At 56.2% G+C, this 23,973-nt stretch overlaps 1 protein-coding gene across 3 annotated transcripts; it reads right to left on the bottom strand.

Moving 5' to 3' along the window:
* Positions 1-84: 84 nt before the first annotated feature.
* On the bottom strand, positions 85-23,891 carry HSF1 (heat shock transcription factor 1). 3 transcript variants are annotated; one of them, XM_054499284.2, is made up of 14 exons: positions 23,555-23,882; positions 5,625-5,733; positions 5,049-5,185; positions 4,744-4,868; positions 3,422-3,497; positions 3,289-3,350; positions 3,070-3,166; positions 2,835-2,971; positions 2,427-2,708; positions 1,948-2,031; positions 1,043-1,148; positions 900-965; positions 754-823; positions 85-684 (listed from the first exon to the last, which is right to left on the bottom strand). In XM_054499284.2, exons 1-14 carry the CDS (start codon positions 23,864-23,866, stop codon positions 479-481), a joined length of 1,869 nt encoding a protein of 622 aa, XP_054355259.2. In that variant the 5' UTR covers positions 23,867-23,882; the 3' UTR covers positions 85-478. The 3 variants fall into 3 exon arrangements, with proteins under 3 accessions (XP_054355259.2, XP_054355260.2, XP_063525383.1); XM_054499285.2 differs by lacking the exon at positions 1,948-2,031 and having other exon boundaries at positions 23,555-23,891; XM_063669313.1 differs by lacking the exon at positions 1,948-2,031 and having other exon boundaries at positions 85-823; positions 23,555-23,875.
* Between the last annotated feature and the right edge of the window lie 82 nt (positions 23,892-23,973).

Raw genomic sequence — 23,973 nt, 5'->3', positions numbered from 1 at the left:
CCTTCTGTGCCCTGGGCTCCTCCTCATTGCACCACCACCCACGGCACCAGCCTGGGACAGAGGAAACACATGGGAGCCACAGCATAGAGCCTGTCTGTTTATAGATCTCTGCCTGTCTTGTCCGTCCATCCACTGTGTGTATATATTTGTATATCTCTATGGAGCGGGGAACAGGACAGTTGTGTAAAAATCCAAAATACAATTCTGACTATGAACAACCTGCAGGGTCAGTCCAGGTGTGGCTGTGAAGCCCCAACCAAACCACAGGACACGGGGTTGGGGGAAGGCAGACTGGCAGGCCGGGGTGACCCTCCTGACCAGAAGTGCTGCCCAGACCCGAGCCCGTTTGTCCTACTGGGGCTATGGCGGCCGACCCACCAGTGCCCAAGACCGCGAGGCTGCCCTGCCTCCCCAAGACCAGCCCTGCACTGGGGGTGGGGGTGGGCAGGCCATGGCTGGCCCAGCTCCTCCAGGGCCTCTAGGAGACAGTGGGGTCCTTGGCTTTGGGAGGCTCCGAGCCTGTCAGCAGGGAGATGGTGGGGTCCTCTGCGAAGCTGTCCCCTTCAGAGAAGTAGGAGCCCTCTCCCAGCTCAAACAGCACCGGCAGGTCGTTGCTCCCGGTGTCCACGGAGCCGGGGTCCAGCAGGAACAGCGGCTGCGCTGTGTAGTGTACCAGCTGCTTCCCTGTGGGGGTGGGGGTGTCAAGGCAGTGGGGGTTGGGGGCAGAGATGGGGCTGGTGGGACTTGGCTCACCTGAATCCGGGCTGCTGTTCTCTGCCTCAGGAGGCCTGGGGGGCTCCTGGGGAGACAGGAGCTCTTGGATCTGTGGGGTGGAGGAGATGGTATTGTGAGCACTCCTGCTGGTCTCATTCCCCCTCACCCCCCGCCCGCCTACGCACACTGGCCAGGCTGCTGTCAAGGTCAGGCAGGCTCATGTCGGGCACGGTCACCGAGGGGCTGAACAGCTGCAGAGGAGGGAGGGAAGTCAGAACAGCACCCGGGGGCGGGGCGGGGCGGGGCGGGGAGGCGGGGCTCGACTCACGTCCAGCAGGGCACTGGTGTCCACGCTGAAGCCGTGGCTGCTCAGCATGGTCTGCAGGTTGTCCAGGTTGGAGTCCATAGCATCCAAGTGGTCACTGAGCTCATTCCTGGCCCGGGATAAGGGGGTACCTGAACCAGTGCCCCAGGCCCCACACCCCAATGTCCTCCTGTGGGAGAAGGGCTCCCCTTGACTGTATCCCCCAAGCTGCACCCCCGTGTACGCCTGCACAGGCTGGAGGGGGCAGCGCATTCGAGGACGGCCTGGAAGGTGGTGGAGGCTCTGTGCCCTGCAGGGGTGCGGCTGGGCCCATGCTGGGCATCCCTTTGCCATGAGGGCCGGGAGGCCCTGGTGGCAGTGGACCCAGGAGACAAGGGGCATATTCAGCTCTAGCACAAGGATCAGGGATTTCAGTTTTCAGGGTTGGTGAGGTTTCCCGTTGCACTGGGAAAACGGCTGGGGCTGTGCTCAGTGTGTGGGTGGCTCAGTCCCTGCCCTGGTGCTGCTGTGGGGATGAGACCCACGGTCTGGTGGCTGTGACCAACAAAGCCCTAGGCCACGGGGCACACCTGGGCCATGGGACTGGCAGCCAGGCTGGGTTCCGGAGGTGCCCCGGAGACCCTGCCTGACAGGAAGTGCAGTCAGCACCGCAGTCTGGATCCTGCCAGCACCAGAGGCCGTGCCAGACCAGGGAGGCCTGTCCCCGTCATCCCTGTCACAGGCAATGACCACAGGCCCGTGGCCAGGGGAGCCATGATGACACTGAGCCCCCACCACAGAGGGGTCCCGGCCGCTTCCGCCCAGGCCTGACGCTCATGCCCGGCCAGGCTGGGTCTGGTCCACGGCTGTGTGGGAGGGCCCGAGCTCTGGCAGGGCCCTCCTCCCTCCCCAGTGGGGTCGGCGCTAACCCTGGCTGGACTTGGCCATGCGGACAGGAAGAGGGGTAGGGGAAGAGGCGGGCGACCCTAGACATCTGTGAAGTGCGAGCCAAACTGCAAGATACAAAAACAAGAGCCCCCATTGCAGGCGGGGGCTGGGCAGGGTCTGGGAGTGTGGAGGCCGGGCCCTGCTCACCATCTCCTGCCATGTGTCTGGGCAGCATGACCTGCCAGGACCCGTGGCCTGTGGCAAGGGTGGTGGCATCAGGAGGGGTGGCTGAGAGCAGGGCCCAGCAGCCTGTCCGGACACGCCCTTGGCTTCTGTGGCATTTGGGACTGTGGGGTGATCTGGCTGGCACCTGTCTCCCTCCCCAGCCCCGAGCTCCAAGGTTGGGGGTAGGGTCCTGCCTCGCCAGCTGCCCTGCTCAGTCCACTGGGACAATTGGAACTGAAGCCCAGGGCTGTGCATCCAGGCACTGTGGGTGGGGCCGTGGGTGGGCGGCACTCACTTGTCCAGGCAGGCTACGCTGAGGCACTTTTCAGGGGTGGAGGTGGGCGGGGGTGAGGGAGGCCGGCCCTCGGTGTCCGTGTGGCCCCTGGCATCCGTGAGGGCTGTGGCGGAGGCGGGGGCAGGTTCACTCTCCCGCAGGATGGAGTCAATGAGGGCGGTCGGGGACAAAAGGGTGTCCACGGAAGATGGGCGCCCGGGACTCGCCTCCTCTACCCGGGGGCTCTGAGGCGGGCTGGGGGGCTCCTCCTTGACACGCACCAGGGGGCTGCTGGACAGGGGCCTGGACACGAGGGGGGCCAGGTTAGCTGGCGTCTTGGCCAGCCCCACCTCATCCCCAACTCTGCCCTGGGCCCACAGGGGCTCGCCTCGTTGGGGGACAGGATGTCTGGGGTGATGCGGCCCCCACCTCTCGTCTATGCTCCCGCCAGGGGAGGCCACGGGGCTGGCAGGAGCCAGCTCGGTGATGTCGGAGATGATGGGTCCAGAGCTGGCCACAGCATCGGGGGCGTAGAGGCTGGAGCTGCTGTAGGCCGGGGAGGGGGCCTGCAATCAAAGGCAGGAGGTCCATGCAGTGCCGGCAGGGGAAACCCACCCCACTGCCGCCTGCATGCCTGGGTGGGTGCCCTGTCTCCGGCACTCACCGAGTAGGGGCCCGAGCCATGGACGTGCTCCAGGGAGAACTGCCGGCCGTACTTGGGCATGGAATGTGCTGAGCTACTGTCGTTCAGCATCAGGGGGCTGCGGGGAAGGGTGCAGGTCAGCCACCACCCCCCACCTTGGGGTACCTGGGGCACAGCTGACAGAGGAGGGGGACAGCCCTGGGCCCCGGGTGGTGGATGCAGGCATCCCCAAAACCTCACATCTTTCTCTTCACCCCCAGGATCCGGTTTGACTGCACCAGTGAGATCAGGAACTGAATGAGCTGTGGGGAGAAAGGACACAGTCACCCTGGCCCTTGTGGGGCCCCCGCCGGCCCTCTGGCCCTGCCCCCACCTTGTTGACGACTTTCTGTTGCTGGGCATGCTTCTGCCGAAGGCTGGCCACCTCCCGCCACAGAGCCTCATTCTCACTGCAACAGACCAGGCTGGGTCAGTGGGGCCCAATCCCATGAGCCCCAGGGCTGAGGGAGCCCCACAGACCCTCCCTGTCCCCCAGGCAGGAGCAGGGTAAGTGTGACCATGTCTGGCCTGGCCCACCCCAGGATAAGAACTTGTGTGTGGAAGGACTGGAGGCCAGGGCCAGGGCTTGCTGGTCCCACTGCCCCTCCCTGCCAGGGACACCCGGCGTCAGGTAGGGTGTTGGGGATGGATCCATGCGAGCCAGGTGCACCCGGATCCTGGCATCCATCCTAGCCAACACCTGGAGGGCTGCCTTGGACACAGGCCAGGAGCAGACCCTTGAGCCGCCCTTCCAAGGCCTGAGAAGCCAGGTTAAGGGAGGACAGTTCTTCAGGCCGCGACACTGGCTGTCCCATGTCCTGTAGGTGCTCAGGGCCCTCGCCAGGCCTGGAAGTGGCTCAGAGGTGGCCCCACGGGGTAGGGAAGGCTGCTCTGGGAGGCTGGGCACTGTCAAGCCTGAGTCTTCTTGGTAGGCCAGGTCCATGTGGCCGGACTCCAGGAATCACAAAACCGGTGGCTCCTGCTGGACCCCATGCAGGAGAGTCTGAGGCCAAGGCCTCCTCTGTGACGTGGGGGTCAAGAGCGCCTGGTGCACGGAGCCGAGGACGCCGTACTGGCATTGGGGTTCCCGCATGCCTGGAGCCCCAAAGTGGACGTGAGACCTGAGCTGGCCTTCCGAGGTGGGCTTGCCTCAGTTTCTCAGGTGCCACCGTGTGTTAGGCTCCTGCTAAGGCTTCCCCAGAGCCGCAGGGTCCCAGTGAGGAGGGGCCGGGGGGCTAGCTCCATGGGCCCAGGCAAGTGTGGGGCAGAGGTTCCAGGAAGGGCCTGAGATGGGTCTGACCCCAGGCCGGAGGCAGGTGGGATGGGTCTGCTGTGCAGGGCTTGTCCTCAAAAGTAGGCTGGTTGGTCCCACCAAGCTCAGAGCCAGGCAGAAGCCGATGGCTCAGAGGGCGCTGGGGATGTGCAGAGCAGGGGACCCTCCCAACCCTCTTCTGCACATGGAAAACGGCTGGCCCCAGAGCTGTTGCAGCAGCCATGGGCGGCGGGGCTGGGGCAGACGCCTAGGGTAGATCTGCGTGGAGCGGGAGGGTGGAGCTGAGCATCTGGCCCCGGTCAGGGCCCTGCCCCCACAGCACCCGGGGCCTCCTGGTGGGCACCAGGACCCACTGCGGCCCACAGTGCTGGTGTGGGACCTACTGCTTCATGGCCAGGAGCTTGGAGTCCATGCACTCCTGCTTCCCCTTCATCAGCTGCACGTCTGTCAGCAGCTTGGTGACGCTGTCCTGGCGGATCTTTATGTCTTCACTCTTCAGGGTGGACACCTGGATTCCCGAGAGGGACAGGAGTCACTGGAGCAGCCTAGGAGCTTGGCAGGCTCAGGCTCGTCCACTGCAGCCAGGTCCCTCAGGAAGGGGCAGGCTGGGGTGGGAGCTCTCAGGGAGGTGCGGGCGGGAAGAGCTGTGGCAGGCAAGACCGGGCGAGGGTGCGGGGCTGGCACTCACACTGGTCACTTTCCTCTTGATGTTCTCAAGGAGCTGCTCCTGGCCACGCAGGAAGCATGGGTGCTGGAACTCCGTGTCGTCTCTCTCTGGCTTGACCAGGCCGCCCTGCTCGATGTGGACGACTTTCCGGAAGCCATCTGCACATGACAGGGAAGGGGGTGGCTCTGTCTCAGGGCGGGACCAGAACCCTTGAAGAGCGGCCACTGCTCCAGGAGGCTGCTGCAGGGCTTGGCCACGGTCAGACCTTGCCCTGCCCCTCAGAGCCCCATGCCTGGGTGGCCGGGTGGCCTTGGTCTAAGGGAGACCCTGTGTCCCCACAGGGCTCTCCGTGCCCGACACATGTGGAGTACAGCTCTGGCTTCACGGTTCTTCCCTGGGGACCCCAGGTTCATACCCACAAGGACCCTCCCCCATGGAAGAGGCAGCTGCCCCCGGCCCCAGGCTTGCAGGGTCCCACGCCATGCCCTTGGCCAGCACAGGACGCCCCGTCCTTCATCCACAGGGTCCTCCTGCTGTGGTCCCGCCATCTGCAGGTCTGCCTCCCGCACCCCTGCGCTGCCTGGAGGCAGCACTCACACATGTTGAGTTGCCGCACGAAGCTGGCCATGTTGTTGTGCTTGAAGTACTTGGGCAGCACCTCCTTGGCAAACTGGCCCTGGTCGAACACGTGGAAGCTGTTCCCGCTCTGAAAGGGAGACATGGGTGGGTCACGTGTGGTGGTGAGGGGCAGCGTGCCCAAGCCGCCCCTTCCCCGGGCCGCCCCTTCTGGAACGCAGGCAGTGCACATTCCACCTGATGGGGCTGGGGCCATGGGAGGCCCAGGGGGGCTGGCGGGAGGTGAGTTCGTTCCTGGGACCACCTGCCACACGGGCCTCATCTGTGCAGCATGACCTGCATCCTCACTGTGAGGCCCAGGACTGGGCAGTGGGCAGATGCGGGGCCTTCCTCTCAGTCGGGAAGCCCCTCCCCAGGGCTTCTAGAGAAAGCCACGTTTCCACTCACAAAGCACCTGTTTAAGCAGGACATTTCTCTTAGGAACACCGAAGGAAATGGAGCCCTAATTTCATTACTCCCAAGGAAAACACAGTTGCCTTCAGAAATCCAAATTCATTCTTGTTTTGTGACGTGAGACAAGAAACAGAGACAGTCAAACACTGCATATACTCTTCCTCTTCCATTTCTCTCCCGAGCTCAGGCCCAGAGCTATCAGGAGGAGCTGGCGAGGGAGGCATCCCTGTTGGCCATGGCTGCAGTGGCTCAGAGGGGGCATCGAAGGCTTAGGGGACAGCGAGAAGCCCACACGGTGGGGAAGGGGGGCCTGAAGCAGGGCCAGAGAGAGGTGAGGGGTGTCTGCATAGGAAGGGGCAGCTGACTCAGTGAAGAAACTGGTGAAGGGCAGTGGGGCAGGTTTCTCCCTGCCAGGGAACGGAGCTGCAGATGCAAACAGGGAAAAAGCCAGAAAGACCCCCGTGGTGTGGCACTAGAAGTGGAGAACTGCTTTCCAACATAGAGATGTGAAATACACAGGGTGTGCACGTGTCAGGGAGGGAAACGGTCACGGAGAGGACCCCAAGGCAGCAGGAGAGAGACGGCGAAAAGCGCCAAGCCAACTTTCCAGAACTCTGAAAATTAACCAAAGAATTACAGTAGCATGGGGAGCATTTATTCAAGAAAAACAGCTGAATCTTAGTAAGAACAGTGGGCTTTGTGAACTTTTTTTTTTGAGACAAGGTCTTGCTCTGTCGCCCAGGCTGGAGTGCACCAGCACCAACATGGCTCACTGCAGCCTCTGACTCCCAGTTCAAGCGATTCTCGTGCCTCAGCCTCCCGAGTTCAAGCGATTCTCCTGCCTCAGCCTCCCGAGTTCAAGCGATTCTCGTGCCTCAGCCTCCCGAGTTCAAGCGATTCTCGTGCCTCAGCCTCCCGAGTTCAAGCGATTCTCGTGCCTCAGCCTCCCGAGTTCAAGCGATTCTCGTGCCTCAGCCTCCCGAGTTCAAGCGATTCTCCTGCCTCAGCCTCCCGAGTTCAAGCGATTCTCCTGCCTCAGCCTCCCGAGTAGCTGACTATAGGCGCCACCACGCCCGGCTAATTTCTGTATTTTCAGTAGAGATGGGGTTTCACCATGTTGCCCAGGCTGGTCTCGAACTCCTGACCTCAAGTGATCCGCCTACCTTGGCCTCCTGCAGTGCTGGGATTACAGGCGTGAGCCACTGTGCCCGGCCAGGCTTTGTGGCATTTTACATGCCCTATTCCCACTCCATCTACAGCCTTAAAAACTAACAGCTGCAGTCCCCGTGGGAACCAGCGTCCTGGCAGCCGCCGCGGGGTGGGCCAGAGCTTGGGCTCCTCCAGGGCCCCGTTCCCAGAGGACTGTCAGCCTCTGGCCTAAGAGTCCACTCCCAAGGCTGTCTCTGATTTGACCTGAAGCTCTCCTGAATAAAAAAGCTGTTTGCCGAGCTGTGCTTGTTGAAACCTTTAGAGGTGATTTTTGAACGCTGTGGCTGACTGAGGCAGTGCCTGGCAGCTGGGGAGAAGGAGGCACCACTGGGGGCTCTGAAAAGCTCTGAGATATTCCAGGACATCTTGCAGCCGTGTACATGTGTGAGCCGTGCCCATGTTCAGGAAAGACCTGAGCCAGCCCCGAGCTCTCACTTCTGGCTGACCTTGAGGCTCTGAGTAAGCAGGAAGTCAGGCATACAGTTGGGTTGTCCACTGCCTGGCCGAGTGCTGAAGGCGTCCCCAACACACACACACACAGCCCCCAGAAAAGACGGGAGACTCAATGGGTCCAGGCATTCAAGAACATTTCTGCCCCATCACCACCTACCTTAGTTAACTGAACAGAGACTGCAGTGGCCACGAACAAGAAAGAACACAACCTTTACAGAATTAGTGGCGAAAGCTACCTGACAGACAACCACGACAAACAGCAGCAATGACAAATCCTGGGGAGGTGGGGGAGTCCCAGCTCTAGAGCTGCCACTCTCAACCAATGAGAGGTTCAGTTTTCCAGCCAGCTGCGCTGGCTCACGCCTGCGGTCCCAGCACTTTGGGAGGCCGAGGCGGGTGGGTTGCTCGAGCTCAGGAGTTGGAGACTGGCCTGGGCAACAAGGCAAAACCCCGTCTCTAGAAAAAATACAAAAATTAAATGGGCATGGTGGCGCACACCTATCATCCCAGCTACTCAGGAGGCTGAGGAGGGAGGATCCCTTGAGCTCCGGAGGTGAAGGCTGCAGTGAGCTGTGATCGAACTACTGCACTCCAGCCTGGGTAACAGACTCAAAAACAAACAAACAAAAAACTCTAGTTTAAAAAAAAAAAAAGAGTTATGCAAAGAAACAAGAAGCTAGGACCCATACCCCATACACAGGAAAAAAAAAAAAGGCAATCAATAGAAACTGTCCCCAAAGAAGCCAAAACATTGGACATTGGACTTATGAGGCAAAGATTTTAAGTCAATCACTTCAAATATGTTCAAACAACTAAAGGAAACCACATCTGAAGAACTAAAGTATGAGAATGACATCTTATCAGAGAGTATCAATAAAGAGATAAAAATTGTAAAGAAGCACGAAATCAAAATTATGGAGCTGAAGAGTATAATAACTCAGACTAAAAGTCAACCAGAGGGGCCGGGCGTGGTGGCTCACGCCTGTAATCCCAGCACTTTGGGAGGCCAAGGCAGGCGGATCACCTGAGGTCAGGAGTTGGAGACCAACCTGACCAACATGGAGAAACCCCGTCTCTACTAAAAATACAAAATTAGCCAGGCGTGGTGGCTCATGCCTGTAATCCCGGCTACTCAGGAGGCTGAGGTAGGAGAATTGTTTGAACCCGGGAGGCGGAGGTTGCAGTGAGCTGAGATCACGCCATTGCACTCCAGCCTGGGCAACGGAGCGAGACTCCGTCTCAAAAATCAAAACAAAACAAAAAAAAGTTAACCAGAGGGGCTTAAGAGCAGATCTGACTAGGAGAAGGAGTCAGCAAACATGAAGATAAGTCAATTGAGGTGGTCCAGTAGGAGAAAAAAAGAAAGGAATAAGGAGACGAGCTGGCCGGGCGCGGTGGCTCACGCCTGTAATCTCAGCACTTTGGGAGGCTAAGGTGGACGGATCACGAGGTCAAGAGATCGAGACCATCCTGGCCAACATGGTCAAACCCCATCTCTACTAAAAATACAAAAAAAATCAGTTGGGCATGGTGGCGTGTGCCTGTAATCCCAGCTACTTGGGAGGCTGAGGCAAAAGAATCGCTTGAACTCTGGAGGCAGAGGTAGCAGTGAGCCGCGATTGCACCACTGTACTCCAGCCAAGCGACAGAAAGAGACTCTGTCTCAAAAAAATAAAAACAAAAACAAAAATGAGCAGAGCCTCAGAGACCTGTGAGACACCACAAAAAGTGTAATACGGCCGGGCATGGTGGCTCACACCTGTAATCCCAGCATTTTGGGAGGCTGAGCCAGGCAGATCACCTGAGGTTAGGAATTCGAGACCAGCCTGGCCAACATGGGGAAACCCTGTCTTTACTAAAAATATAAAAATTAGCCCGGCATGGTGGCATGTGCCTGCAGTCCCAGCTGCTCGGGAGGCTGAGGCAGGAGAATCGCTTGAACCCAGGAGGCAGAGGTTGCAGTGAGCCGAGATCACCCCACTGCACTCCAGCCTGGGGGACAGAGTGAGACTGTCAAAAAAAAAAAAAAAGGATTAAAATGCCTGGTTGCCTGGTGTGGTAGCTCATGCCTGTAATCCCAACACTTTGGGAGGCTGAGGTGGGTGGATCGTTTGAGGTCAGGAGTTCCAGCCTGGCCAGCGTGGTGAAACCCCGCCTCTACTAAAAATGGAAAAATTTCAGTGTGGTGACTCATGCCTGTAATCCCAGCTACTTGGGAGGTTGAGACAAGAGAATTGCTTGAACCCGGGAGGTGGAATTTATAGTGAGCACAGATCGTGCCACTGCCCTCTAGCCTGGGCGACAGAGCGAGACTCCATCTCCAAAAAAACAAAAACAAACCAAAACAAATAAAATAAAAGCATTAAAATAAAAGACCCTGCCACTCAATCTTTGTATATTGGCCGGGTATAGTGACTCATGCCTGTAATCCCAGCACTTTGGGAGGCCAAGGCAGGAGGATCCCTTGAGCCAGGAGTTGGAGACCAGCCTGGGCAACATAGCGAGACCCCATCTCTACAAAACATAAAAATTCAATATCCGGCAAAACTATGCTTTGAAAACGGAGAGATTTCCACTTCTGGAACAGCAATGTGAGGAGCTTCGTGGAAGTACTTCCTGTGAAACAAGCAAAGCTTAAACTATTTAAAGTCTCAAAACTGTCCTAAAGGCATGTAACAGATAAACACTTATGGAGTAAAATCTACTGACACCTGGTACGAACATTGAGCCTGGTGGCATCTGAGCCTCAGCCTCCTCTTTCCCTCTCACCCCAGCTCACCATGATGGGTACTACACTCAGGGAGAGGGGAGCAGGAAGATGGGGACCCTTCTCCCCTCAATTCCCAAATAAGGTTTCCTGGATCTCATGGGCTGGGCAGACCACCAGAGTTTCACATCCTCACCAACTCCAAGTTGAAGAGACTAAGATCCTGGTGCATGCCAAGAAGCCAGGGGCTCCCTTCCTCCGCCTTGCCCACACCTCAGAGAGGAGACTCTACCCCACCACAGCAGGCTGAGGACACCCAGGTCGCTGATCACCCTTCCCGCAGCTCCCACCTAATTAAAGCATTTTCAAAACCACAATTTTTTTTTTTTTGATATGGAGTCTTGCTCTGTTGCCCAGGCTGGAGTGCAGTGGTGCCATCTTGGCTCACTGCAACCTCCGCCTCCTGGGTTCAAGCGATTCTCCTGCCTCAGCTTCCTGGGTAGCTGGGATTACAGGCATGTGCCACCACGCCCGGCTAATTTTTATATTTTTAGTAGAGACAGGCTTTCACCAGGTTGGTCAGGCTGGTCTTGAACTCCTGACCATAAGTGATCCACCCACCTTGGCTTCCCAAAGTGCTGGGATTACAGGCATGAGCCACTGTGCCTGGCCTTAAAAACCACAAGTTTTAAACACAATTCAGGCTTTCTAGGTTAAAACAGTAGGGTAGAGCACCCATGCTGGGAAAGCCAGGCCAAGAAGATCAGAGGCTGCTGTCTTGCCCAGTGTCCAGAGGGGTGGTGCAGAGAATCAGCCTGGGGAGAGAGGCCGCCCGTAAGGAAAGAGCTCTGAAGCTACCCGAGGAAACTCATTTTATTTGAAAGTTCAGCCCAAGATTGCTCTTGGAAACAATAGCTTCTCTAAATTAAGAGAAACAAGTGAAACCACAGGCTTGTTCACCTGCAAAGGGAAAGCTACGAAGAGCCCTGCTGGGGCCAGAACAACCCTGACTGACCTCAGACACTACCACTGCTCAAAAACCCCAAACACGCCTGCAACAACAATCCAAATAGCGAGACCCCCATCTATACCAAAAAAATGATAAAAGAGATGAAATCATAAAGGACCCCCAGTGGAAACTCTGGAGTAGAATAACCAAAGCGGAACTGCTGGCCGTGTGGTAAATGCTGAATCTCACATGCAGCTCCCAAGCTGCTTTCCAAAGCGGATGCAGCATTTGTGTTCTCAGCAGCACAGGTGAGTTCCAGGGGCTCCACGCCCTCCTCAGCACCTGGCTGTTCTAGTCGCTCTCACTGAGGTTTTCGTGTGCATTTCTCTGACAACTAATGATGCTGAGCATCTGTTCAAGTGCTTATTTGCTATATGTCTTTTTTTGATGTATCTGTTCAAATCTTCTGCCTTTTTCAATATATGTTTTTTCGAGACAGAGTCTTGCTTTGTCACCTAGCCTGGAGTGCAGTGGTGTGATCTGGGCTCACTGCAACCTCTACCTCCTGGGATCAAGAGATCCTCCCACCTCAGCCTCCCGAGTAGCTGGGACCGCAGGAGCACACCACCACACCGGGCTCATTTTTTTTTGTAGAGATGGGTCTCCCTATGTTGCCCAGGCTGGTCTCGAACTCCTGAGTGGAAGCAATCTACCCGCACTGGCCTCTCAAAGTGTTGGGATTACAGGTGTCAGCTACCATGCTCAGCCACTTGCCTTTTACTTATTATTATTATTATTATTTTTAGACAGAGTCTCGCTCTACTGCCCAGGCTAGAGTGCAATGGCGCGATCTCGGCTCACTGCAACTTCTGCCTCCCGGGTTCACGCGATTCTCCCACCTCAGCCTCCTGAGTAGCTGGGACTACAGGCACCTGCCACCACGCCCAGCTAATTTTTGTATTTTCAGTAGAGACAGGGTTTCACCATATTGGCCAGGCTGGTTTTGAACTCCTGACATTGTGATCCGCCTGCCTCGGCCTTCCAAAGTGCTGGGATTACAGGCGTGAGCCCCGGTGTCCGGCCTGCTTTTTATTTTTTTTAAATCGTTGTCTTCCTGAGTTGCAAAAAAAAAAATTTTTTTTTGGAGACAGAGTCTCGCTGTGTCACCCAGGTTGGAGTGCAATGGCGCAGTTTCGGCTCACTGCAGCCTCTGCCTCCTGGGTTCCAGAGATTCTCCTGCCACAGCCTCCCGAGTAGTGGGGATTACGGGCGCGCGCCACCACACCCAGCTAGTTTTTGTATTTTTAGTAGAGACAAGGTTTCACCATGTTGGCCAGGCTATGTTGCCCTATCTGGGAGCAATCCTTCCACCTTAGCCTCTGAGTAGCTGGCACCACAGGCGCCACCACCATGCATGGCTCTTCTGGATGCCTTTTTTTTTTTTTTTTTTTGAGATGGAGTCTCACCCTGTCCCCCAGGCTGGAGTGCAGTGGTGCGATCTCAGCTCAGTGAAAGCTCCGCCTCCTGGGTTCATGCCATTCTCCTGCCTCAGCCTCCCGAGTAGCTGGGACTACAGGAGCCCGCCACCATGCCCGGCTAGTTTTTTGTATTTTTAGTAGAGACGGGGTTTCACCATGTTAGCCAGGATGGTCTCGACCTCCTGATCTGGTGATCCGCCCACCTCGGCCTCCCAAAGTGCTGGGATGACAGGTGTGAGCCACCGCGCCCAGCCTCTTCTGGATGCTTCTAAGATTTTCTCTTCACCAGCCTGTTCCAGCACTTTGATTGTATAATGTGCCTTGATATGGTTTTGGTTTTATCCTGCTTAAGACCGATATTCTTGGATTTGTGAGCTTACAGCTTTTCAAAACTTTGGGAAAAATTTTGGCCATAATTTTTTTTTTTTTTTTTTTTGAGACAGGGCTCTGTTGCCCAGGCTGGAGTGCAGTGGTACGATCATGGCTCACTGCAGCCTCCACCTCGTGTGCTCAGATTGATCCTCCTGCCTCAGCCTCCTGAGTAGTTGGGACCACAGGCAGGCACTACCACACCCAGCTAATTTTTGTATTATTTATAGAGACAAGGTCTTGCTATGTTGCCCAGGCTGGTCTTGAACGCCTGGGCTCAAGCGATCCACCCACCTCAGCCTCCCAAAGTGCTGGGATCTTGGCCAGGAGCCACCATGTCTGGCCTTTTGGTCGTATTTCTGTATTCTCTTCCCCACTGTTTTCTGGAACCTCAAATACGTTAGACCACATGATATTATCTCCTTGAATCTCGGCTAAGTTTTTGCAGTCCTTTTTCTCTCTGTACATCACTGTGGATAGTTTCCATTGCTTTTAGTTCAGGAATCTTTTCTTCTGAAGTTTCTAATGTTTTGTTAAACCGCTCCGATGACTCTGAAGAACCCCCTTTTTACTTTAGAATACATGCCCTACACCAGTGTCCCCCATCATTAACATCCCGCCTTTGTGTGGTACATTTGTCTCAAGAACATTAGACACATTGTTAACTAGGACCCACATTCTATTTAGCTTCCTTAGCTGTTAACCCAATCCTTCCTCTGCTCCAGGACATCATCCAAAATCCATCCAGTTGTCACATCTCCTTCAGTTCCACTGGCTCTGACACCTTTCAGACTTGCCTAGTTTTTGAGAACCTTGACAATTTTGAGGACTCATCAAATAGTTTGTGGAATGTCTCTCAATTTGGATTTGTGTTATGTTTTTTCATCATTAGCTGGGGTTACGTATGTTTTTGGGAGGAAGATCCAAGAGAGTGCTGTTCTCATCATCCTATCAAGAGTACACAACAGGCTGGGCGTGGTGGCTCACGCCTGTAATCCCAGCACTTTGGGAGGCCAAGGTGGGCGGATCACGAGGTCAGAAGATTGAGACCATCCTGGCTAACACAGTGAAACCCCATCTCTACTAAAAATACCAAAAAATTAGCCGGGCGTGGTGGCGGGCGCCTGTAGTCCCAGCTACGTGGGAGGCTGAGGCAGGAGAATTGCTTGGACCCGGGAGGTGGAGGTTGCAGTGAGCCGAGATTGCGCCACTGCACTCCAGCCTGGCGACAGAGCGAGACTCCGTCTCAAAAAAAAAAAAAAAGAGTACACAACAGTGATACGCATGTCACTGCTGATGGTGAGCGTCGCCCCTGGTGAGGCTGTGTTGCTGGAGGTCTCCACTGGAAAGCTGCTCCTCCTGCTTCTGTGCTCTGCTCTTTGGAAGGGGGTCACTAGGTGCAGCCCAGGCTTCTGGAGTGAGGAGTTAAGCATCACCTCCTCGAAGGAGAACTACCTCAGTAAACAACGTGGAATTCTTCTACTTGGGAGATTAGTTCCAGTGACATTTTGTCCAACTTGCTTCTTTTCTGTATCTTCCATTTCTCAGTCATGTTTTCTTATTTTTTGAGACGGAATCTCACTCTGTCACCCAGGCTGGAGTGCAGTGGCACGATCCTGGCTCACTGCAAGCTTCACCTCCCAGGTCCAAGCAATTCTCCTGCCTCAGCCTCCGGAGGAGCTGGGACTACAGGCGGCCGCCACCACGCCCGGCTAATTTTTTGTATCTTTAGTAGAGACGGGGTTTCACCATGTTAGCCAGGATGGTCTCGATCTCCTGACCTCGTGATCCACCCGCCTCGGCCTTCCAAAGTGCTGGGATTACAGGCGTGAGCCACCGTGCCCGGCCCTCAGTCACATTTTTGCGTTATTTCCTTGAGCACAGGGAACATTTTTATAATTGTTTACTGTCTTTGTCAGCTAATCCTATCAAAACCGGGCCTGCTACTGGACTATCCCCCTCCAGTGACAAGTCCATCTTTCTGCCTTGGCTTGTCTGCCCGTGACTGATTAGATTCCGGATGTGAAATTTTTTTTTTTTTTTAGACGGAGTCTTGCTCTGTTGCCCAGGCTGAAGTGCAGTGATGCGATCTCGGCTCACTGCAACCTCTGCCTCCCGGGCTCATGTGGTTCTCTTGCCTCAGCCTCCCAAGTAGCTGGGACTACAGGCGCCCATCACCACACATGGCTAATTTTTTGTAGTACAGACAGGGTTTCACCATATTGGCCAGGCTGGTCTTGAACTCCTGACCTCAGATGATCCGCCTGCTTCGGCCTCATCACACCTGAGATGACAGGTGTGAGCCGCTTCGCCTGGCTTCTGTCTTCTTCTCAAGAGTGCTGTGTGTACTCCGTGCTAGCAGGCAGTGGTGTTTCCAGGGCTCGCCTTGCACTTGTTTCCACGGCATGTGGAGTGGCCTTTCCTCTCCAGCTTATTCTGCACCACTTCCAGGCTGTGGTTCCTCTAAGGTCTCATGAATGCTCCGTGTATTTAAAGTGGCTTCTGTACTCTGGCTGGTGGGAACTGAAATCACCACGGCCCTGTGTGAGTCCTGCTCATCTGTCCCCTTATACTTATTCTTCCCCTTCAAGTTGCTCTTGGTCCAGCTCCACGAGGTTTCACTGTGTGAAACTGGTGTGTGCACCAGCAAATCGGATCCAACCCAAGATGCAAGCGGGTTCTTGCTCAGATTGCTGGAACTCTTTTTTTTGGGCGTAACTCCTTCCTTTCTGGCACCACACCCCACAAATTCTAGCTGCCTCAGCTTCCCCAAACTCTGGGTTTGTTGGGTTCTCTGCACGTGAGTCTGCAAATTGCCTCCACATAGAGAGCCTGGACAATTTGCTGGTTTACCTCAGTCCTCACCAGTTTTCTTTTTCTTTTCTTTCTTTTTTTTTTTGAGACAGTTTCTCGAACTGTGGCTGGAGTGCAGTGGCACAATCTCAGCTCGCTGCAACCTCCGTATCCCAGGTTCAAGTGATTCTCCTGCCTCAGCCTCCCGAGTAGCTGGGATTACAGGCACGCACCACCACGCCTGGCTAATTTTTTTTTTTTTTGTATTTTTAGTAGAGACGGGGTTTCACCATGTTGGTCAGGCTGGTCTTGAACTGCTGACCTCAGGTGATCCAACCGCCTCGGCCTCCCAAAGTGCTGGGATTACGGCCGTGAGCCACCGTGCCCGGCCCTAGTTTTCTAATGTCTGAACATTGTTCAGTGGTTTCTTATGCCTTAAGGGTTAAATCCAAGTTGAACATGTCAGGCAACCCCTACCTTAGGGGCCATTATGAATTTCACAGGGTCTGCTGGTGAACCCATCAGAGAACCCAGTGTCTCATCTTCCTGCCTCAGTGGAACAAGGTTCCTCCTCTGCTGACCACAGGCGCCTCTTGGAGGAGTCACAGGTCATAACTGGATATCATGAAAACCTGCCACTGGAAATGGGAGGCCCCTGGCTGGTGCGAGATGCCACACGCTGAGAAGTGTAGGTGTCAGCAAACCCCGCAGCTTGCAGTAAACTTGGAGCCTGTGGCCTCATTTTCCGCAGCACTGTGAAGGACCTGAGATCCTGCCTGCAGGGACACCTTACATAGAAAGTGTCTGTGTCTCTGAGTATCTTCTCAGAGGGCTCCCTGGCCCAAAACGTGAACAGTGCCATATTCTACAAGGTGGCCCCAGAGCCCAGGCCACAAGCCTCTTGTTCCAGCCTCCTGCCAAGTCAAAGCTGTATCTGCTGACGGGTGATCTGGGCTCCTGGGCTGGGCTGGCTGGCTGTTCCCTCTCCGGGTCCCGGGAGTATGGGCTTTAGGAGCAGTGGGAGCGCGTGTGTGAGTAGCTGCAGCCCACGTGTGGGGAGCGGGGACCACCGGGGTCGGGGCATGGAAGCAGTGAGGCAGGCGGGAAGCGCGAGCAGGTGCAGAGAAAGTGGCTGACTTTGTGGCCCCGTTCCCTGGCCTAGTTCTGTCCACGTTTGAGCCAGCTGCATCTTTCTCATAAACACTCTTCTTGTTTCCGCTCCGGAGGAGCTTCCAGCGTGTTCTCGCCACACAAGGACCAAGAGCAGCACAATCGCCCTCATCTCTCATTACATCTCGTCACTGGCTGCCGTGCACAAGTGTGGTGGCTACCGCTGCTCACCATGGCCCACAAGGTCATAGGGAGGAGGCTGAGGCAGCAGCAGCCAGTGCTGCCAGGTGCCTTGAGACATTTGGGACCACCTCCTTTCCTTAGACAGCCTCCCCTCCACCTGCCAGACCTTGAGGAGACCCTGGAGCCAACAGCCCTCGATATACCCGATGGGAGCTGCTTGCTTCCTCCGGGAAGGCACTGTGAGCCCCACCGACCCCTCTCCAGCTCTCCCTGCACAAAGGCTGACTCCTCCAAAACTGAGAGACTTCCAGGGCCAGGCTGTCCATCCCTGGTCCCTCAATAAAGGACTGAGCAAACACTAGCCTGTGCAGCTGGGTGGGCACGGGGCACTGGAGGCATCTGCCCTCCCCCCAGGAGGCCACTGCAGCCCAGCCCTTCTGTGCCCTGGGCCCCTCCTCACCGCACCCCCCCACCACACCATCCAGGGCAGAGGAAACACAGGAGGCTACAGCACAGAGCCTTTTAAATTTTTTTTTATTTACTTTTTGAGACAGGGTCTTGCTCTGTCGCCCAGGCTGGAGTGCTGTGGCTCGATCTCAGCTCACTGCAGCCTCCACCTCTGGGGCTGAAGTGATTCTTGTGCCTCAGCCTCCCAAGCAGCTGGGGTTACTGGCTGTGCCACGCATGGCTAATTTTTGTATTTTTAGTAGAGACGAGGTTTCACCATATTGGCCAGGTTGGTCTTAAACTTCTGGCCTCATGTGATCTGCCCTCCTCGGCCTCCCAAAGTGCTAGGATTACAGGTGTGAGTCACCGCGCCCGGCCAGAGCCTGCCTTTTATAGTGTTTATAGATCTATACCTGTGTGTGTATATTTGTCTATCTCTATGGAAGGGGAAGGAGAACACTTGTGGGAAAATCCAAAATACAGTTCTGACTATGAACCAGAAATACCACTCACTCACTCCACAGGTGGCTGGGGTCTAACTAAGAGGGCCAGTGGGATGGGTGAGCCCCTGCTGCACTACTTGGGAAAGGCATGGTGCCGGGCGCTGAGTGGCAGCTGGACCCCTCGGGGAGGGAGCACGGACTCTGGAGTTGGTTTCACCATGTTCCAGCACTTAGGGAAGCTTCTTCACATCCAGAGCCTTGGTTTTCTTATCTATAAAGTGAAAATTATGCCATCTACCTGAATGGCTACAGATGGAACAGGACAAAGAGCAAGCTTAACCTCGTGCTATGCACAGAAGCTGTATGAGGACAGATGTGTGCCTTCTTTTTTTTTTTTTTCAGATGGAGTCTCGCTCTATCGCCCAGGCTGGAGTGCAATGGCACGATCTCGGCTCACTGCAAGCCCCACCTCCTGGGTTCACGCCATTCTCCCGCCTCAGCCTCGCAAGTAGCTGGGACTACAGGCACCCACCACCACGTCCAGCTAGTTTTTTGTATTTTTTAGTATAGACGGGGTTTCACCGTGTTAGCCAGGATGGTCTCAATCTCCTGACCTCCTGATCTCATGATCCGCCCACCTCAGCCTCCCAAAGTGCTGGGATTACAGGCGTGAGCCACCACGACCAGCCCCAGCTGTGTGTCTTCTTATGGCCACACCAGGAGGCACTCTGCTCCGGGCACACATCAGGCCCTCCAGACCCTGCAGCACTTCTCACAGCTGCTGCTGTGGGGCCTCCAGCATCTTGGGCCAAACACCAGATCTTCCAGGGCGGGGCAAGTGGGCCTGCTGGGTCTTGGCAGCTCTCAGAACCAGGGAAGCAGGGGTGGCCCTGCCTGCCGTGGGAGCTCCGGACACGATCTGTGGCCAGGGTCTGAGTGACTGAGCGTGGCCAGGTCGGCTCTGCTTCTGCAACTCCTTGTGTGCTTATGAGTGGATGCCCTGCCCCCTGCCTCACTGCAGGGACCACTCATGCCCTGCCCCCTGCCTCACTGCAGGGACCACTCTGCTCCCAACTGTCCACCCAGAGACCCTCCACAGCGGCCATCTGACCACTGGCTTTCAATGGACCTCTCTCCCGGGATAGGCTGAGGGCCTTGGTGATCTCTAGCTCAGTCAGTCTCAGGGAGCCCCAGGGTTTCAGCACATCCTTCTAGAGTCTTTCCTGCTGCCAAAGAGAAGGGAGCTGCACCCATGAGGCTGGGGCCAGGTGAAGACAGAGAAGCGTCCAGGAGCCCACATCTAAGGAGGCCTCCACTCTCAGCGCCATCCAAATGCAGGTGGGTCTTAAAAAGGAATGCCTCAGGGCCAGGCGTGGTGGCTCAAGCCTGTAATCCCAGCACTTCGGGAGGCTGAGGTGGGAGGATGGCTTGAGCCCACGAGTTCCAGACTAGCTTGGGCAATACAGCAAGACCCTCTCTACTAAAACCTTTAAAAAAAAAAAAAAAAAAAAAAGCCAGGTCTGGTGGTGCAAGCCTGTAGTCCCAGTGACTCAGCTGAGGTGACTGGATCACTTGAGCCCGGGAGGCAGAGGCTGCAGTGAGCTGCAATCATAGCCCTGCACTCCAGCCTGGGCAACAGAGGGAGACCTTGTTTAAAAAAAAAAAAAAAAAAAAAAAAAGGTGCTTCCTTAAATTTTGCACCCAGGTGCCCCCTCTGGCCTCACCTTGATCCTGAGGCCTCCGTCTACCTGGGTTCATTCTAACCTGTGTGGCCATCATTCTAGCATTTGTCTGGCACAGGTCATGTGGCTGTGCCTTGTTCTCAGGCTCCTCAGCCAGCTGGGTGGTTCCTGGGGCTGTAATCTCACCATCTCAGATGTCAAGATTACTTTTCATACTTCCTTATCTTGTTAATAAAGATGGGACAAAATCATAGCTTGTAAAAAACTGAGATGATGATGAACCCAGTTCTGAGCCTTCACTTTCTGCTTTTGTTTGGTTCTCCATGCTGTCAAATTCTCTGAAGAGGCTGCTGCCCTCCTGAGTCAGCTGCAGCCCAGCAAGGCCCTAGAAGAGCCTCCGCTGGTGGACAGAGGACCTGCTGCATGCAGACGAGGAAGCTGGGCTGAGGGCCGGCACCAGGGCACGGGGCAGGGAGGCTGCGGGTCTCGGGTCTCATGGGTCTCAGTTCTATGGAGCTGCCTGTCAGTCCAGGTATTCAGTTCCCCAACTCCGTCTTTGGGTCTCAGTGGTACTGGATCCAGGTGCACCTTTGGGATAAGCTGTTGAGAAGCTGGCTGAGGGAGGACCACCCATGTGCACACCATGCTCTTATGTGGATCTCCCGGGATCATAACCTTGTGGCTGACACATTTCCTCTCCAAGGCTGTGCTGTCCTCCACGACTTGCTGGGTCCCCTCAAGGCCCTTGCCTGTGTGGGTGGGGTGCTCATGGGAATGAAGGTCTGGGGTGGGGGGTGGGAAATCAAACACCACAGGGATGGGGCAGCTGCCACAGTCCCCACCAATGGGGTGTCCTGGGCAGTGACCTGGCATTCTGTCTCCAGTGGCTGCAGTGGGAGTCCTCATCTCAGGCCAGGGAGGGGACGTGCAATTGTTGTCCAGACCTGGTCCCATTCCTGGCCAGGCTCAGTAAAGTTACTGGCCAGTTTCTGGGCCTCGGTCTCCCCCAGGTTATTCAGCCTTGAGAGTTAGTCACCATGCTTGTGATTCTGCCTCATCTTCTTGTGTCAAACAGGGAGGGTTTTTCTTGGCAGAATGGTGGTAAGACTCTGAGCCAGAAGGAGACTCTCCCAGAGAAGGCAGCAGAGAGCAAGAGCACCAGGGCCTTCTCAAGGCCTCCGAGAGCCAGCTGGGCCTGGGCAGTAGATTTGTGGGAGGGTCCCCTGTTGGGACTCTGCCGACAGGGAGTCCTCAGGGCTTGTGTGAGTGCTCTCAAAGCCACAGGATGGGATGATCATCTCCTCTCTCTAGGCCAGGCAGCCAGCAACAGAAAGCTCTGCAGCCCCCTGCGCAGCCTGGAGAAGGGCTTCCTTCCAGTTTTAAGTCAGTGTTTCTGTCTCATTGCCGTGCTCGCCCCCAGTGCTACATCCTGCACCAACCATTGCCACTTCATACTGACCAGGTGGAACCAAACACTCACATTCCAGTTGGCTCCCCATCCCTCACCAGGGAGAACAGATCCACAGGTGGCGCACCTGTGAGTGGAGTGGAGGCTGGCTACGGGCCTCATCAAACCTGCCTCCCTTGCTCAAAAGCCCTGCCCAGAACATGCCTCAGTCCCAAAAAAGAGTACACAGGGCCCTAACCCACACATCTCATAATCTTTAAGCAGAAACAGCAAGCAGATTACGGGACAGGACAGATCATGCTAGTAGGATTAAGCTTAGAATATCCCAGATAATCTTGGATGCCCCTCCCCCAATGGGGGAGTTATTCCCCTTAACTTCTGAGGGTTAAGGGGAATAAGAAAAAGAAGGAAGGGCTGGGTGCAGTGGCTCACACCAGTAATCCCAGCACTTTGGGAGGCCAAGGTGGGTGGATAACTTGAGGTCAGGAGTTCCAGACCAGCCTGTCCACTGTGGTGAAACCCCATCTCTACTAAAAATACAACAATTAGCCGGGTGTGGCGGCACGCACCTGTAGTCCCGGCTACTCGGGAGGCTGAGGCAGGAGAATTGCTTGAACCCGGGAGGTGGAGGTCGCAGTGAGCCGAGATCACACCACTGCACTCCAACCTGGGCGACAGAGCAAGACTCTGTCTCAAAAAAAAAAAAGAAAAAGACAGATAAAAGAAGACAGAAACCTGGGAGTATTTCCTTTGCACAAGAATCCAAGGTCTAGAATGAAGAGATGGTGAAATGAAGCCAGCCTCCAGGAAGGTGCACTGCGCCTTAATGGGACCTGGGGATGGGAAGGCCAACAGAGGTGTCAGCAGGACACACACAAAGTGTTTCTAACACGAGCAAAGATTTCCAGTCTTCTTTTTATTCTCAAACACTCTGTAGGTAAAGCAGAGCCTCAGTAAACCCAAGAAGCAGAAAACCTGGCCTCCTGCCTGGGGAAGCTTCAGTTCAGACTTTTCTTCATTCCTAACAGCATAAAGAGGCTGTGCAAATGGGAGGCACTCAGCAGAGCCTGAAGAACTCTGGGGTCTTAGCTCCCGGGAGGCCACACATGCTTGGTGGCATCCTGCCTGTCATGGTACCTCCAAAAGCTCCCAATGATCAGTGGCCTTTCTTTTTTCTTTTTCTTCTTAGACAGGGTCTCACTCTTTGCCAGGCTGCAGTGGCGGGATCTCGGTTCAGTGCAACCTCTGCCTCCCACGTTCAGGGAGTCCTCCTATCTCAGCCTCCCAAGTAGCTAGGACCACAGGCAAGCACCACCACGCCCGGCTAATTTTTTGTATTTTTAGTAGAGTTGGGGTTTTGCCATATTGTCCGGGCTGGTCTCGAACTCCTGGCCTCAAGTGATCCACCCGCCTCCGCCTCCCAAAGTGCTAGGATTACAGGCAAGAGTCACCCCGCTTGGCCAGTGTGGCCCTTCTTCAGGCCATCACTTGCCAGCCACAGGCTGTGGCTCTGCCCCTCACCGGACACGACGTCACAGCCGGGATGTGAACAGCAGATTCTGATCTCCAACTCCAGACAATCACTGATTTACTTCTGCAAACCGGAGCTGTCCGGTCTTGCAGGGTCGGACCATGTAAACAAGCCTGCTGCCAGGCAACTGAAGACAGAGACACGAATAAAGACGCCCCAAAAGGAATGAAAAACAAAACTCTTGGGAAACCCAGATCTGGGATTCGGAAACGGGCTTGAGATCAACCTGAAGCTTCATGACGTCTTACTTTCTGTTTCCACTGCCTTTCCTGTTCCACTACAGCAACGCCCTCCGCTTCACGTGCCAAGTCCTGACTTTCTCCGAATAGTTGCCGACCCAGCACCCCGTAGGCTGTCCCCTGGGGACGCCGATGTCCTCTGGGGCACAGCGTCCGCTGGCGAAGCCGGGTGCTTGCCCTAAGCGCGGACACTTCCGCAACCGCCCAACAGTTAGCAGAAGCCCAATACAACAGACGCCCCATTCTCCCCATCCCAGGGAAACTTCGCTGGGGCAGGGGTTGAACCGAGTGTGGGTCTCGTGGCCGCTTTCCCAACTTAAGGCTCTGGGTCTGAGCAAGCTCGGGACCCGCCGTCCTTCTCTGGCGGGGGCAGGGCAGGCTCACCGCGCAAAAGCTGAGGTGCGGCAGGGCCCCTCCCCGCAGCCCTCCCGCGCCGTCCGCCGCGGCTCTGCTCCCTCCCGGTCCCCACGGGCCCCGCGCCCGCGCGCTGCCCTCACCGGGCTCCAGCAGATGAGCGCGTCGGTGTCCGGGTCGCTCACGAGGGTCCACAGCTTGGTCAGGAAGGCCGGGACGTTGCTGGGCCCCGCCGCGCCGGGGCCCACGGGCAGATCCATCTCGGGCAAGGCAGGAAGAGGCGGAGGGAGCGGCCGCGAAGAGGGGCCGAAGGCGGGGCTAACGCCGTCGCCGCGCCAGCCTTCCGGGCCGCGCCGCCGCCCGCTGCGCACACACAGCCCCGGGGCCCAGCATGGCCGCCGCCATCTTGCAACGGGCGCGCTCCCGCTGCCGCCGCTGCCGCCCTCCCTCGTCATCCCCGGCGCGAGCACGCAGGCCCCGACCCCGCCCCGGTCCCCGGCCCCGCCGCGCGCCTGCGCGTGTTGGTCCCGCCCCCCCACCGCCCTCCGCCCGCCAATCGGGG

This window comes from Pongo pygmaeus, chromosome 7 (assembly GCF_028885625.2).
Source record: "Pongo pygmaeus isolate AG05252 chromosome 7, NHGRI_mPonPyg2-v2.0_pri, whole genome shotgun sequence".
In the NCBI taxonomy this organism is placed as follows: Eukaryota; Metazoa; Chordata; class Mammalia; order Primates; family Hominidae; genus Pongo; species Pongo pygmaeus.
Note: the sequence above shows the minus strand (reverse complement) of the source record. Positions and strands in the feature narration are given on the sequence as shown.